Source organism: Aspergillus pseudonomiae, assembly GCF_009193645.1.
Source record: "Aspergillus pseudonomiae strain CBS 119388 unplaced genomic scaffold BDV37scaffold_17, whole genome shotgun sequence".
Taxonomy (NCBI): Eukaryota; Fungi; Ascomycota; class Eurotiomycetes; order Eurotiales; family Aspergillaceae; genus Aspergillus; species Aspergillus pseudonomiae.
In genome coordinates, this window is record NW_022476009.1 from 301,378 (window position 1) to 316,977 (window position 15,600).

The 15,600-nt window shown below is 47.5% G+C and overlaps 5 protein-coding genes across 5 annotated transcripts; 2 read left to right on the forward strand and 3 right to left on the reverse strand.

Annotated features, from left to right (window-relative positions):
- Window positions 1–2,505: 2,505 nt before the first annotated feature.
- BDV37DRAFT_243093 (endonuclease/exonuclease/phosphatase family protein) lies at window positions 2,506–4,392 on the reverse strand. The gene is made up of 4 exons (XM_032081392.1): window positions 3,739–4,392; window positions 3,405–3,686; window positions 3,179–3,349; window positions 2,506–3,122 (listed from the first exon to the last, which is right to left on the reverse strand). The coding sequence occupies exons 1-4, from the start codon at window positions 4,197–4,199 to the stop codon at window positions 2,720–2,722; spliced, it is 1,317 nt and encodes a 438-aa protein (XP_031943702.1). The 5' UTR covers window positions 4,200–4,392; the 3' UTR covers window positions 2,506–2,719.
- A 3,531-nt stretch (window positions 4,393–7,923) lies between these two features.
- BDV37DRAFT_280973 (MDR family MFS transporter) lies at window positions 7,924–9,632 on the forward strand (the record flags this gene model as incomplete). Its single annotated transcript, XM_032086719.1, has 2 exons — window positions 7,924–8,118; window positions 8,175–9,632. 2 exons carry the CDS (start codon window positions 7,924–7,926, stop codon window positions 9,630–9,632), a joined length of 1,653 nt encoding a protein of 550 aa, XP_031943703.1.
- A 1,531-nt stretch (window positions 9,633–11,163) lies between these two features.
- BDV37DRAFT_243096 (putative short-chain alcohol dehydrogenase) lies at window positions 11,164–12,103 on the reverse strand. Its single transcript, XM_032081393.1, has 2 exons — window positions 11,699–12,103; window positions 11,164–11,638 (listed from the first exon to the last, which is right to left on the reverse strand). The coding sequence occupies exons 1-2, from the start codon at window positions 12,041–12,043 to the stop codon at window positions 11,252–11,254; spliced, it is 732 nt and encodes a 243-aa protein (XP_031943704.1). The 5' UTR covers window positions 12,044–12,103; the 3' UTR covers window positions 11,164–11,251.
- A 371-nt stretch (window positions 12,104–12,474) lies between these two features.
- On the forward strand, window positions 12,475–13,777 carry BDV37DRAFT_269995 (nitronate monooxygenase; the record flags this gene model as incomplete). The annotated part of the gene is made up of 4 exons (XM_032084470.1): window positions 12,475–12,583; window positions 12,651–13,187; window positions 13,368–13,605; window positions 13,657–13,777. 4 exons carry the CDS (start codon window positions 12,475–12,477, stop codon window positions 13,775–13,777), a joined length of 1,005 nt encoding a protein of 334 aa, XP_031943705.1.
- Window positions 13,773–15,564, reverse strand: BDV37DRAFT_64099 (putative C6 transcription factor). Its single transcript, XM_032090989.1, has 3 exons — window positions 14,687–15,564; window positions 14,265–14,627; window positions 13,773–14,215 (listed from the first exon to the last, which is right to left on the reverse strand). Exons 1-3 carry the CDS (start codon window positions 15,181–15,183, stop codon window positions 13,858–13,860), a joined length of 1,218 nt encoding a protein of 405 aa, XP_031943706.1. The 5' UTR covers window positions 15,184–15,564; the 3' UTR covers window positions 13,773–13,857.
- Window positions 15,565–15,600: the final 36 nt, after the last annotated feature.

Here is a 15,600-nt window from a genome sequence, read left to right on the forward strand (position 1 = left end):
TTCGTATGATCTGATCTCTAAGAGAACAAACGTTCAGAACAGGATCCATCCGAAGCTCTCCAGCGTTTAAGAAGCCAAAACGGTAAAAAAGGGTCAAAATGTGAAACACCCAGAGACTCTTCTTCAACGGTAATGGTCAGAATGGGTGCTGCGGTTCTGGAAACCTGGAACATGGCCCGTGTGTGCCGTGGAATGAGTAAAAGGGGTAAAGATGAGCTTGGAACAGTGGGCCCTGTGGAGCTCGCGTATCTGAAGAGCCTCCTAAGATAAATGAAGGGACCAAACAGTCGGCTCTTAATCTTCTGGTGGCTTGCCCTATTTTCGACGGAGCAATCCCTTCCCTCTCTACTGGACACGGGATCTTCGCCGGGTTTCAGACTGCTACACATAACCCTAAGTGAACTTTAACGGACTTTACGGAATCCACGTTCCGCTACGCCACCCGTCTGGTTAGTAAAAGATGAATATTGTAGTGGAGGTAAGGGATTGGCTGGTTTTACACCTGTCATATGTTTGCTGCATCATGGATGCAGGCAGCAAGACTCGTGGCTTACGCAATCTAGGCGCCGGGTCCTGGCTGCCGAGCCCTGGCAATCGAACTCTATTGTGACATACATGGTCTGAGATCAGATAATCATTTCTAAATTGATACTATTTGAGGGAGCTAATAATAACATTGCGCATAATGAATGGAGACTTTTCTGGTACACTATAAACTAACTACTAATGCTCTGAGATCAATAATTGATAATCATATTCAACGGAAAGACAATTCTAAATGCACAGAACAATACGATATTGGTTGATATAAAGACGACCAGTATATACATGAGTCCAATACTGACTTTCGGCATCCCGAACAATCCGAGTTTATATTAATTTATACGTAGTGGAGATCTTGATCAGGAAAAGCGCCTGTACTTGGACCGTACTAAATACAAAACAGACATAGTAACAGCGTTGGCGACCTGTAAGAAGTTGACATTTTCCTGAGTCGGTAGCGTTGAGCTGTCTGATCGTCGGTATTGATTTCTATATCTGAGAGGTGTCTTTCGTTGATTTCCTGAGTAGGAGCGGAACACTCGGATGACTTCCGCTTTTGCTTTGGAAAGAATATAGAATAGTAGACATGTTTCTTTGGATCAATCTAGTTGAATACGACTTACCCCTTGGTCCCTACTTTTCTCTCTTCCTCATCTTCCTATCCTCCCCCACTCGTTCGTTCTTCCTATGCCCACATATAGCGTTCCTCAGACGTACAGACGATACGGGGAAGGCCGGGACTAAGAACCCAATGCATATGCAAAATTCATAGGGGTAAAGAAAGGAATATGAACTAGGGGAAATCTAGAGGTAATTGGCTGACCAAGTTCTTGAGGCCAAGGGTGAAGAAGAACAGGAAGTTAGGGCGCGGAAGGTGAAACGGAGAGGCTAACAGGAGGGTGGTTTATTCAGGGTAGTCATGCTTCTACCTGCTTACGATATATCCCTGGAATTATTCTTGATTCCCTCTCTTGACGCGCTGAATACCAACATAATACAACCATTTGCTTCAGTCAGGTCCAGTCTGCTTTTCCTACCCCTTCCCTAGATATACCATTCTGGCTCTAGTAGTGCAACTCCTTGATTCTTTAAACATCTCCTTCCCAAGTAAACTTTTCAAGTTCTCCATTTTCACGTCTTTGATCTCAAATATTCTCACCCAAGGTCGATAAGGTCAGACAATAGGAGGCTGCAGCTTCCATAGACCACATATCGACTTTATATCCACCTCAAAACACTGTTTATAGGCAATATTCAGTTCATCTGTCCGGGTTTCCTGTACATTGTTAAATCTCTCCGCAGAGGTTGCTGTTGTAATAACACACACATACCTGAAAACGACAAAGCTTCTGAAACATCTTAAGGAAAGCCTTTGCAACCTTCCAGGACCGAAGTCTAGCCTCTTATTAGATACTGATCTACGCGATATCCATGCTCTCCCCATGATTGGTAAATGCGAAAGCCTTCTCTTGCTATAGCTATAACAAAAGAATGCGAAAATGGTGAGTAGTTCATATCGCAGCTCTTTTTCTCGCCACGCTCAAGGCAAAATGTGAGCTTTGGCATCGGAAGACAGGATTATTCCCTGATATTTGAAGGTATACCATTTGCCCAAAGCTACCAAGGCTGCCTATTTAAATTCACTTGACTTTAATGTCAGTGAATGGGCCATCAAGTCATTGTGCCTTGGTAGATCAATTCACACATCTTGGCTCAACGAGGGAGCCTACAGAACCAACCACGACATACATGCGCATATGGTTCCAATATTGTTTCATAACCCCTGTCTGAATTATTGGAAAATGAATGTCCTGACCCAAGGACAAGCATTGTCATCGGCACTTGATATCCAAGTATGGAGAGTATTTCCATTTGAATCACGCCAAGTCACCATATCATGCCCAGCTTCCAATTTAGGTAGTCATTGCTGTGTATCGGATGTTTAAGAACTAATATCAAGAGAGCGAGTATGTCAAATCGCCCACCCATTAGAATATATCTGCTGGGTTCCAAGGGGCTTTCAGCTTTGGTGCTTTGGGAACAAATAGCCTACGACCCCATCAGCACTCAAAACTGATGTACTTGCAAGACCTTTCTAAATACCAGGCACATCTTCTAGAATAGTTTTCACCCTAGATACAAGGAATGATCAATCCCTCCATAGCACCAGTCCCTATCACTGCGGTGCATAAATGAATCCCAACTCATCCACTTCATCTCCATCCCGTCCATAGAACCCAACAATCTGCCACGCATCCGGCGCGGTGAATTCCTTGCAGTCGGCTGTTGTTTTCCCGGTACTGACCGTATTGCCAGCGCTAGTCGTTGCCAACAAGTAGAAGATGCGAGTATGATTATCGTACTTGTCCTGGCAGAGCTTCGCCTGAGTCCAGTATTCGTCTTCCGCCAGGGTAAGCTCAGCTGCAGTGCCGCCCGTTCCTCCGTGGGTGTAAGTCTGACCCGAAGTCAAAGCTAGACCTACACTGTCCACGCGATTTTCTCCCCGAAGGATGATCTTGCTTGGCTTGTTCTCGCCCGTTGAAGACGAGGGAACCGAAGAGAGGTCGTTGAACCAGTTTCTGTGATACTTGGCTTAGTGCAATGTCAATGTATGGGCACTGAGAACAATACATACCCATGAGGGCCACCGAAAAGATCACTCTGGCGCACTGAATCAGACAAAGTCCATGTGAAGTTGGAGGCGATAGGGTTGTGATCGGAGAGAATATGTCCATCAAGTTCGAACTTAGTGCCTACATAGCTCCAGAAGGTTGAGCTTAACTCGATGGAACGGCTTCCCCGGTAACTATCCAATCGTTTAGTTGTGACTCGACAATACGTTAACTTCAAGGATTACTTACAAGATCTTATCAACTGTCTCGCAGGTGTTGTTCGTCGTCGGGTTGTCACACATCCAGGGATCAGTTCCCTCCGTAGGCTCGACACCATTCAGGATAAGCTCTACCCAAGGGTTTTTCATGTCCTGCTCGGTTCCGAACACCCGGATATTCTCGCCAGAGGAAGTGTATCGTGCATTAGTATCGCCGAAGACCAGAACCGCATTACCCACGGAATTGGTTCCGATGTAATCGGCCACCTGCTGCAAATTGGCACTGCGGGCTTTGACATCGTCGGTCTCAGAACTACGACACATCAGTATCGATAATTGTAGTTTTTGGAGTTGGGTGTCCATACCCGGCATCTGCATGCAAATTGTAAAAGTCCACGTAGACACCCTCGTCGAAACGCACACGCATTGTGGTAAATCCCTTGGGAGTCAAACAATCGGCACCAGAGGCGTCAGAGCATGTTTCCCACTTGACGCGCTCGAAGTCCACCCAAGGGTAGTTGGCAAGTGTGTTCAGACCCGATCCGATGCCCGCCCCTCCGGAAGTGGCAGTGCGATAAGGATGGGTGTCGGTCTTGTATATAGAAGCGTGATAGTTGAAATCCTCTTGCACATGGATCACATCATAATCGTATTCGGTGAACTTGGTTCCAATTGCTTCGGAATTGGTGGTTTTATCGCCGGGCACTTCGTTGCCGTTGAGGATAGCCGGAAGACCAGCTACGTTGAAGGAGAGAACATCGAATTGGCCGGAAGTGGCTGCCAAAGCGACCGGAAGGCCGCTAGCGAGGTATGCGATAGAGCGCATTTTTTTTTGCCCCTTGATTTTCTCTGATTTTTCCGATACTGCCTGTGAAGAAAAGTGTCAGGTCGCGAGTGAAGAAAAAGAGGAGTGATCGTCGCTGGGCCCGGCCTTATATAGTTGCATGTCGGGGATCGTCTCTCGGATGAAGAAAAGGGGCATTCCGACGGTTTAATCTATCTTCGATGTTAGCAGAGCTGCCGTTGGTGACGAGCATGCGCCTAATGCAGTAGTAATCCATACTAAGACCTTAGACTACTATTCTTCAGGGTGTGTTTGCTGCACGTGGAAGGATCGGATGGTCCGTAGTGTCTTGGCCCTGGTGGGTTAATATCTCCGGCATAAATTAAGGCTACCTAGACCATGATGTCAGTGAAGAATCGCTGCAGAATGTCAACCCATGTGGAGAAATGATAGGCATAAATTTAGCCGACTTTCAGATGGGCTATATGGTTAATCTCCGGCCTCGCTTCGAGTGTTTCCTACTCTTATCGTCCGAAGTCGTGGGATCTTAACGTACGATGTAGAATGGCCATGGCCGGAGATATTACGGAGTAATTCAGGAACGGGAACAAAAGACTGCCTCGATGGATTCAATAAACAAATGCCAAGGCAAATCCTATCCAACTAATTAGGATAAATCCCGACCCCTCTAGATGATCCTTCGTTGCAAACCTTGGAACTGAGCCGGGTTTATCATAGACCTGCCGAGCATCACCACACTGTCTCACATCTATAGGAATCCCAATGTTGGGATCTCCAATTCCACTCTCAAACATCAACAAATTATTTAACGATGGGTGGTAGATTAGCTGTTGAATCACCATACAAAGAGGTATTCTGGGGAATGTCTCTCCAAGGCACGTGAAACCCTAACTACAAACAATTCTAGTTAGGCAAAACTTGGAAGCTCTTCAACTAGAGCTATTCGATTTAAAGTTCATCATAATTATACCATAATTGAGCCCTCGCATAGTGTTTCCCATGTTTTGTGGAATCATAGTTATCTCAAGAACAGTTTTTTCCGACATGGCCTCATATTGTGTTTCTTTGCCACATAGACCAGGAAGATAGACAAACAGCCTCTTTCTTCTGCCCAGTTGAATCAAGGGGGACTATTAGGTGGCATTCTTCAAGCCACTCATTAACTGAGTCCTGAAGTACTAGATTTGGGAATGATGCAATCTGAAGTGATTGTGTAAAGTGGATCTTGAATAATTGAACTGCTTAACCTACACGTTCCCTGACAGGAAGTACTCCGCTACTAGAAGGTCAATACTAAAAGGAGCTCTGTCGCTGCCTAGTTCCGTTGCTAGACAGCCATGTTATATTGTCTCCAGAGTATGTGATGAAGGCGGGTACCAATAGTGGGAAAATTGACTTCCTTGTCGCCCAGAAGAAATGGGGATTGGAACTTTTGAGAGGTCGTGATCGGATGTCGCAAGACATGGTGAGTTTTGAAACAGGTGGACAATAACTTCCCATAATACAAAAAGGGAAGATAGAACAGTACGCTATTCTCGGCTTTGCTGATAAACTGTCACAGAAATTCCGTCCAGGTAATTCTGCCGTCCTCTACTTATAGCTTAACTAACATCTTCTCTAGAGTTTCGTGGCCATCTCTACCATGTTTTGTTTTCTGGAAACTACCGCAAGGTCAAAGTGATCAATGTCTCAGATCTAGGAGAAATTGGCTTCTTTCTTTTGATGGAAAATGCAAATTCCATTGAACGACAGCCTGATGTTGATTGTTAAAATTTTGAGAAGCAGTGGCTACCGTCATTTCAAGGCCTTGTTGTGCATCGTTTTCTGTCTGTTTATCTATCATGGCTAAACATGTAGGAGCCTTGCCTTCTGTTCATGGTCAATCCTCCAAGCGGTGTAAAAACGCGTCTAAATACCTAATCGAAGAATCTTGCTCTGTCACGGGTTTTTCAAAAACCCCAACATCCCAAGTAAAACCATAACGGAGGAACCAATCCAGCCCGTTCCGCAGTTTTCATAGCCCGTTTGTCATCCATCATTGGAAATCATTCCCACAATCCCGTGGAATGTACCCCAGAAAAAGTCTTCCAGCCTAGAAGAATTGTCATGATAATGCCAGCCCTTGGAGTCCATAATCCCAAGCATGTTCTGAAGCCCCCAGAGAGACATTCCGAATGGCAGCACTTTTGCTTCGGCCCAATCAACGACCCCAGTGATCCCGCCTGCTTCTGGATTGACGATGATATTCATTTCACACAGGTCAGTGTGGGTGAGAACCAATGAATATGTGGGAACAAAAATGGTGGGAAGTTTTTCGCGAAGGTTAGAAATGACGCTGGTGAAACGAGAAGGCGCTGGCGTAAAAGGAGGTCAAGTTTGTCTTGAAGATCTGCCAACGAGTACTCTGAACGAGAAGGCTCCACGAGGCGATTGACCCATGAACTGGCAAAATATCTAGAAAGATCAGTTACAGTCAGTCCCACAGCATCCTAACATTTAAAGTACCTTGCAAAATCCGACATGGTTTGTTCTTGCCATGAAATACAATGAAGTGTTGTCCAAAGGAGCTTCAATGTAGGTTATTCCAGGAACTTTGTCCATGACATAGACGGTGGGTGAAGGTGATGTTCCTACAACACCTTTATTAACACAAGCGGGCCCAACGTTGCCATAGATCTTCCGGGCGAGACTCAGCGTGTTTGTATCCAAAAGAGACTCAGAGACACGAAATTGTACAAGGAGCTTCCCAGCCGCTAGCGTGTAACTGAACGCCCCTTGAAGCTGCACTGGCTCCACGGCTTCACCAGTAAGCTCAGTAGCAATTCGGTCGCATTCCTTTCGTGTGAAGCTGCAGCCAGAAAAAAGAGAGATTGACTGTATCCCTCAAGCGAGTAACAAGACATCCCAGCTGGAAATATAATTTGGTAGGAAAAGCGTAAGAAAATCGTGTCGAATGCAAAACCGGGATGATATAGGGGTTTGTTTGGTTTTAAGTAATAATAGCATAGCGGTCAAGGCTAATTGACTTTGTGGAAATTGATTAATCGATGAGGACCAATGGCTTCTTTTCTTGTGTCGCACACTGGCCCCCGATCTGTAAGATGTAGTTTTAACTGTAAAAGAAAAGGAGGAAATTTATTAAGTATGATAAAGATGGCAATTTCCATATGGCTTCCGCTAAACACTGCATATGGAAATAGTCTTTCAGGAAACTGGGAATAGCATAAATATTCTTCTAATGGTGGTTAGAGAATCTCAATCAGTTCTAGCCCTGCCCATAGTAATTCTGTTCCGTTGTCCGGACCACGTCAGCCTGTAAGCCTAACATGTTTCTAGCCTTTCTGAGATGATATGCTCTTGTCCGTTGATGTGTTTGAGTTCAGAACCTTCGGATAAGGATTCGGGACAAGAAGACCTTTAACCGAGCTGCTTGTAGGAGATACCAAGAGACTGTGTCCGAATAAAAACCAGGTCATATATATTCAGGGTACATTATTGGTGGTTTGTTAGGGCTTACTTTGGTCTCGGGCCCGAGACACTTCACTACCCGAGATAGACCCCGAGCCATGTCCCGAGATGGCTGATTTGGTTGCTGTTTAGGCGTCAATGAGAACTATAAAGCGAACGATTGCTGCGTTTTGGCATATCTGTACCCTTCCTTAAGCTTCACTACACATATTCTCAATATACCGTGTTGTGTATGTTCGACTAGTCAAACGAACATACAACTACAAACCTCCGCAAGATGGCTACAACGAGCGACAACCAGTCAATCGATCCTCAAAAGTCTCCTTCTCCAGCTAATGTTGATACGGGTACGCAAGAGCAAATCAATGAAACTAAGGGTCATTCGCAGCAGGATCTCCATACATATCCTCCGTTGCCGAGGGTAATCATGATCACGATGGCTTTATACCTGGCAATCTTCTTGGTAGCACTAGTATGCTTATTAGAGATCCCCCTCCTTTGCATTACCAGCAACACTGACAATCAAAGGATCGAACGATCATTGCAACGGCCATTCCGCGCATCACAGATACCTTCCACTCCCTCGGCGACATCGGTTGGTACGGCAGTGCCTACTTGCTCACATGCTGCTCATTCCAGTTGGTCTTCGGCCGGATCTATACATTCTACTCCCCAAAATGGGTCTTCCTAAGTGCCATACTTCTCTTCGAAATTGGCTCGGTAATCTGTGGTGCCGCACCGTCCTCAACAGCCTTCATTGTGGGACGATCCATCGCCGGCATAGGTGCCTCCGGACTCATGTCAGGCAGCGTCGTCATCATCGTCTATATCGCACCGCTGCATAAACGACCCATGTACACCGGACTCATCGGCGCTGTGTTTGGCATTGCGTCCGTCATCGCCCCCTTGATGGGCGGCGCCTTCACGGAGAATGTTTCATGGCGATGGTGTTTCTACATCAACTTGCCCATCGGCGCCGTCGCAATGGCCATCATCGCATTAATCCTGAAGCTCCCAGACCCCCCACATAACAAGCTCTCAACCCGCGAACGCCTAGCAAAGCTAGACCCCCTCGGTACAGCAGTATTCCTACCCGGAATGATCTGTCTCCTCCTCGCGCTCCAATGGGGCGGCACCACCTACGCCTGGGCCAACAGCCGAGTAATAGTCCTCCTAGTCATCGCAGGAATCCTCCTGCTATGCTTCATCGGCATCCAAACATGGAAACAAGACAACGGAACAGTGCCACCGCGGATCTTTCTCCAACGCAGCATCCTCTCCGGCTTCTGGTACCTTTTCATGCTCAACGGCGCAATGATGGTCATACTATACTACCTCCCGATCTGGTTCCAGGTAATCAAGGACGCCAGCGCCGTAAAATCCGGCATAATGACCCTCCCTATGATCATCGGCCTGGTGGTGGGCAGCATCGTCGCCGGCGCAGGAGTGACCAGATCCGGATACTACACTCCGTTCATGATCGTCGCGTCCATCCTCATGGCGGTCGGGTCCGGTCTAATGACCACGTTCACCACGACGACCGGCCACAGCGCCTGGATCGGGTACCAGGTCTGCTTTGGGTTGGGGCTAGGGCTCGGCATGCAGCAGCCCGCTGCCGCGGCGCAGACTGTGCTTTCCCCGGCGGATGTCTCGACGGGTATCTCGTTGGTCTTCTTTGCGCAGTATTTTGGTGGTGCGTTGTGGATTTCAGTCGCGAATAATGTCTTTGCGAATTGTCTGGCCCGCAATGTGGCTGGCATTGCGGGGGTGGATGCCCGGGATGTGGTAACGGTGGGTGCTACGGCTCTGCGGCAGGTGGTTGGCGATGAAAAATTGGCGCTGATCTTACCTGGCTATAACTCGGCTGTGGTTAATGCGTTCTATGTTGGGGTTGCCTGTGCGTGTGCTACGGGGATTGGGGCATTGACTATGGAATGGAAGAGTATGAAGGGAGAGGCAGTAGTGGCTAACCAGATTGTAGATTGAATTTTTAAGTCAGTGGCAGGTATCAGCTTAATGTGGATAGTCCTCTTGACGCAATGCGAAAATAACCTTCTTCTTGTAGCGATGACACCTGTTAGGCAGTCAACCCTCGCTACCGGTGTTCTTCTAGGCACACATACCCATATTCTCCCCATCAACTGTGTCGTCACACGGCGTCATATGTAGGCAGTCGCACACTTAAAAGAACTGAAAAAGTCTGCCGAAGCTGAGCGTCATAACACTTAGTCTTTCATCATTGCCACCGTCTCAGATCGTAACAAGGGTTTTAGAATCACTTGCCTTGATGATGATACAATAGTCAACAGACTAGACTGAAAGGCACCGAACGGCGCTGGAAAGAATAGGAAGGGTAGCCAGGACTGAGCACCATCTCGTATTCTCAAAAAGAGCATCATAGGGGGGTTAAGGAACAAGTTGAGGTTTCGGCAGATGGAAAGATTCCAGCTTCTGAAGAGCAATTACAGTCGCAGCAGTTACAGAATTAGAGGCAGGAGCAGAGGACTATCTCTTACTATAATGTGTATATTGGATATAAGAAGCTACGGTAGAAGTATGTTACAGCACGCGTTGGCACCTTTCCTTACAGCTACTATTATGCCTTAATCTTCCAGAACCTGCGGAAGGAACATCCCGGCAGTGCTGCTTTCTGGATGCAGCCTGAGCATATCTGAGTACCTATTGACATGCGATAATTTCAGGATCATAACTGTTTGCTTTAAGGGCACATGTATATAGTGATAGGCTACCCTCATCACACCACATGCAACACAAATATATGTGATATCGTTTATAATCCCAAGGCACCTGGACCCTAATGTGGGACCTGCTTGTCTCTTTCAAAGATTGTATAGTGTATGAATGCAGAATCGGGAAACAGGAGCTGTTGACCACGACACAATATAGATATAATTAAAGAGAAACATGCACATAGAGGTATCTGCTTGTCCACGGATATTAAGCCATGCATAGCAAAGCGACATGTTGTATTGCGTGCTCCATGTCCCGAATCCGACGGCCGGAATCTTGGAGCCAGTGTTCACCTTCAGTATACCCTTTTCGACTTATCTATCCCCTTTCAACTTTGCCCACCTAGAAACAATCCAACTACCATTTTCACCTGTCATAATGCACGACGCAAAATCCATAGGTTGATCTCTCGAAAGCCGATTAGCAATCTATGATTTCGCCGTTGACAGGGTACCGGGGTCAGGTGCCAATATGTAAGAGAACATAGTCGATTAATATTCCAGCAAAGCATCGTATAGATACAGCACAATTAAGATTAAAGCAAGTAACTACAGGCTCTACCCATCCCCATAATCTAACCCAGCTCATGATACATAATTATACGGAGTGACGGTGGAAAAGCCATGGTTGTGCATGGTCTTTGGTTGTAGAAGGGATCAATATAGTCGGTGTTTACATCAAAAGTGCCGACAAAAGCATTAAAATATAGTATCGTGGTCTACCGAAGATGCTATCATTTTCATCCAAGAGTATACTTCTGGATATTCTCTCAAACTATAAGGGAGCTGCACCGCATTTTGCTGAGTCATAACAAGTCTTTAACTATGCTAGGAGAGAAGGATAGGAAGATATTCTCACAGAAGTGGACTCCAATCAATTTTATCCTCCAGAATACTCACCTGAGATTTCCAATCCGCTCCATCCTGGTTGAACAGCTCCCACGCTTGTTGAGCAATGGTAGTCGGATTCATGAACTCCGAGTCCGGCGATACAATCCCTCCCACGACAACCATTCCGACGTGCGTTCCCTTCGCAACAAATTTCTGCAACGACTTGACCATATTTGCCTGCGCAGCTTTTGCCATTGACAAGGAAAATAATTCCGGGATCGGATCCACCGGCAAGAGACTGCTTGTCACTAGAAAAGTCGGCTTGAAGCCGGTTCCTGGGTTCTTTTGCATTGTACTGGCCAGGATGGGTATTGCCCATTGAGCAGCAACATAGAAGGCAGTAACCGAGAGCTAGAAAGTTGATTGATTTGTTGGACAACGTCTCTGCAGTGACAATCTATTCCACTTTACCTTCAGATCCAACTCGATATCCTCAATAGGGAAGTCAAAGAAGTTGCTTCCGGCCACGCGAGCCGCGTTGAAATAGACACATTCCAGTGTCCCGAAGGACTGGACTTCTGCTAAAGCCGTCTTGAATTGGTCCAGATCGGTGATGTCCACTTTCCACGTCCGGACATTCACTTGGCGACCGGCCTCTGCGGCAGCAGAGAGAATTCTCTCTTTATCTGCTTGTAGTTGTGAGGCGTTCCGGGCGAACAGGGCAATATAATCAAAGCGCTTTTGGGCAAACAGGGATGCCACAGCCACGCCGATTCCAGGACCAGAGCCGATCAATAGGAGGGTTCTTGAGTCCATGGTGAACGAGAGGTATAGATTAAGAAGCAAAGCACAACCAAAGTCAACGTGTTTAGTAGGCAAGAGGGTAGTATTTGTGTGAAATTAAAATCGGGTTCTATGGTCCTTTTATACTTATTCGGAGGCGAATCTATCTGGATTGTCATCAAGGCAATCCGTAGCCGTCCGAGTAGTCCAGACTATGTGGGGAGCAAGTGGGCAGCGCCACTACGTCACACTAGCGGCCGCACTTGGCCGGCGGGTCCATCTGGAATAAGGCGTCCATCCACAGTAGCTTGAAGTGGCACTAGCGGCCGCACTTCCACCGCTGGACAGAGAGACTTCATTGGCAGCCAACCAGAGCATCTAGTATTAAACCACAGCTGCTGGCCCCCTCTTCTTACTTCGCTATTTTCACCCAAACATACACTAGTCGAGAAAGAGACGAAAAGATGCATCAACTCTTCCCAAATACTAAATCCCCCTTCATTGCCAATGCGCCCATGGAGGGCTATGCATATAGCCGTCTAGCAAGCGCCGTTTCATCTGCTGGGGGCTATGGTACAACCCTATAAAACCCCTTTCCCTTCTAGTTAAGCAAGACCAAGACTCAGAAACTCGATTATAGGATTCATAGCCGGCGGCTTCGACTTCAGAACGGGGTCTCCACAGCTTGAAAGACTACAAACGGAGCTCAACACCACCCGATCACTCCTTGGCATCACAACCCCAGATGAAAAACTCCCCATAGGTGTGGGCTGTCTTATGCTCCAGCCAGAAGGCCTAATCGAAAATGTACTTCCGATTCTATGCGCCGCGCGGACAACCGGTATCTGGCTTTCGTTTCCGGCGAATGCGTCGGAATATGTGCCTGTCATCACGGCGGTTCATCGGCTCAGAGAGAGGGAGAACTGGGATGTGAAAGTGTTCGTGCAGGTCGGGACGGTACAGGCGGCGAGGGAGGCGATCGACTATGGGGCGGATGTCCTCGTCGTTCAGGGGTCGGATGCGGGTGGGCACCAGTGGGCGCAGGGGGCGAGTCTGCTTGCGCTCGTGCCGGAGGTGAAGGGGCTGCTTCGTGAATTGGGTAAAGCGGAGGAGGTCCATTTGTTGGCTGCGGGTGGTATTGTAGATGCGAGGGGGATGGTTGCGGCTATGGGGTTGGGTGAGCTTCATTATCTTCGACAGGTAATGATACACAGCGTATGGACGTGCTAATGATATTCGTATGCAAGGTGCGGATGGAGTCGTGATGGGAACCAGAGCAAGTCATGGCTTCACTTTCTCAAGCATGTCTGAATACTAATGCATTGAACTCAGTTCGTTGCTACTGTTGAATGCACAGCTCCGGATTCCACAAAAGACAAGCTTGTTTCCACGACTGACGGAGCCACAACGACAATTAAATCACGGAAGCACGATGTCTTCAATTCGACCGACTTCTGGCCTACGCAATATGACGGCAGGGCCATCATCGGTCGCAGCTACGAGGACTTTCGGCGCGGCGTTACAGATGAAGAAATCGTTAAACGACACAGGGACGCTAGAGAAAAGGGAGAAAATGACAGAACCATTATATGGGCGTGAGTGTCTACGTGTAAATATTTGGAGCTCTACTCACACAAGACAAATAGGGGCACTGGAGTTGGGTCCATTAAGGAGGTGACGACTGTTAAGCAGCTGCTGGATGATGCTCGATCGGAAGTCCGATCAATAGTGGCACAGATGAGTAATGCTTTCAGTGAGACAAGTTGAGGGAGATTGACAACAGGTATTTGAGGCACGAGCGAGATTCAACGGTCATCCCATTTGCTGCAAATATCGATCTAAGGGAGTTAGCATTCCGAATCCATGGTACATGAGGTGCTACACATATCAGCCAATTTCCACGATTTCCTCGCGTAAAGCAATGTCAGTCGGAATGGCTCATAGTCTAGCTGAAACTGCTCTCCGAGCAGCTCCTTCATCCTAATCCCAGTAAGGACAGCTTCCCCCGTGCACACAACAGCAGGTAGCGGTGCAGATGGAATTTTCTCCTGCGCACTGAGCATATTAAAATTATTGCATGTATCGCGGACCATATTAATAAACGAAGTCAAAGCTAGAAGCGATGCTTCTGCACCATCAGATGTCCCTAAGGTTTGGGACTTCACCGTACGATCAATTCCAATTCGATGAAGGGCCAATGCAGCCCTATCGTCAATTAGTGCCGGTCCTATATTGGTATTGGCAGGGATCTCACGTTAGGGTGATCGCATTAGCTCCACATAAGACTGCCCACCCCTGGGGCGTCTGCTCAAACAGCCTTCCCGCGAACTGCATTAGTCGGTGATCCAGAGATTCGAATTTCTCCGGCTGCGAATTGACGTCGATGTGTCTTTGTAGCAACTGTACTTCACCGAGAAAACGGACAGCCTGGATCTCCCGGGCGTAATAGCAGACTGGAACATCGACCGGCACGGACACCGGCTGGTGGGAGGGAGCCTGGGTCGCCTGAGTTTTGTTTGTTCTCAAACATGCATCATCTACAGGCAGTCGGAAGTGATCTGCAAGGTCTTCTAATACATGAGGCGCTTTGAATTCGGTTGCTACCTGGTATATGACGCTGTATCCAAATAAGGTCAGCCCCTTCCAGAATTGCAGTTACTCATGAGACGCTGATACCGATCCAGCAAATATATCCCAGTCCACACCCGTCTTCGTTCCTCAGCAGCCTCCCAGGAGAGATAATCTTCGTAATCACTCCCATCGTCTATATTGAGTTTCATTGAGTAGCCTAACCTCGCACAGCTTGCTATGGTCAGTGAGGCCGCTCCCGGGGAGGATTCCCCGGTCTCGTGTAAGGCTATCAGAAGACCGCTCTGTACCAGTTGTAATGAAGGCGCGCGTCTTAGCTGAAGAGCAGCGTAAAGGTCCTTGCACAGGATGTAATTTCGATGTGATGGATTTGTAGCTCTATCGGGTCGGGCTCCCTGCACGACAAGAAGCATGGTGAGAGCGAGTAGAGCAGTATCTGCATTATGTTCATGACCTAGTCTCTCAAGGCTTTCCATAAAAGGCCGCTCCATCACAACCGGAAACCATGGCAGGCTGTAGGAAATGAATTCGTCCACAAGCCGAGCGAGAGTCGAACCGTGTTCTTCCAGAGCTTGGTGCAGCATATTACAGTACAATAGATCGACATCAAGACCAGGCGCTTTGGGGTCGTCCAACTCCGGCCGCAGCAAAGCAGTCAGCCCTTCAGACGGAGACCTGTCCGAGGCGGTATGCCAGAGATAATTGCACGAACGATTCAGCCTTTTCCCATTCTCAGTGGTGTTGCAAGACAAAAAGATATCTAGTCAAAGATGCATTGCAGTACCTGGTGCACCGGCCGCATGATGGCAACATCTTGTCACATCCCCTCTTCTGCTCTCTGCAAGCAGCACAAGCATTCTCCGCAATTGAAGCTGAGGTCGACTCAGTGATGACTGTCATTGAATTGGAGGTCATTACAAGTTTACAACGATGGCTTTATTTATAATGGATTAGGTCGATGTGACAGCGACTCGGAACTTGCCAAAGTCGTTGAAGTTGTC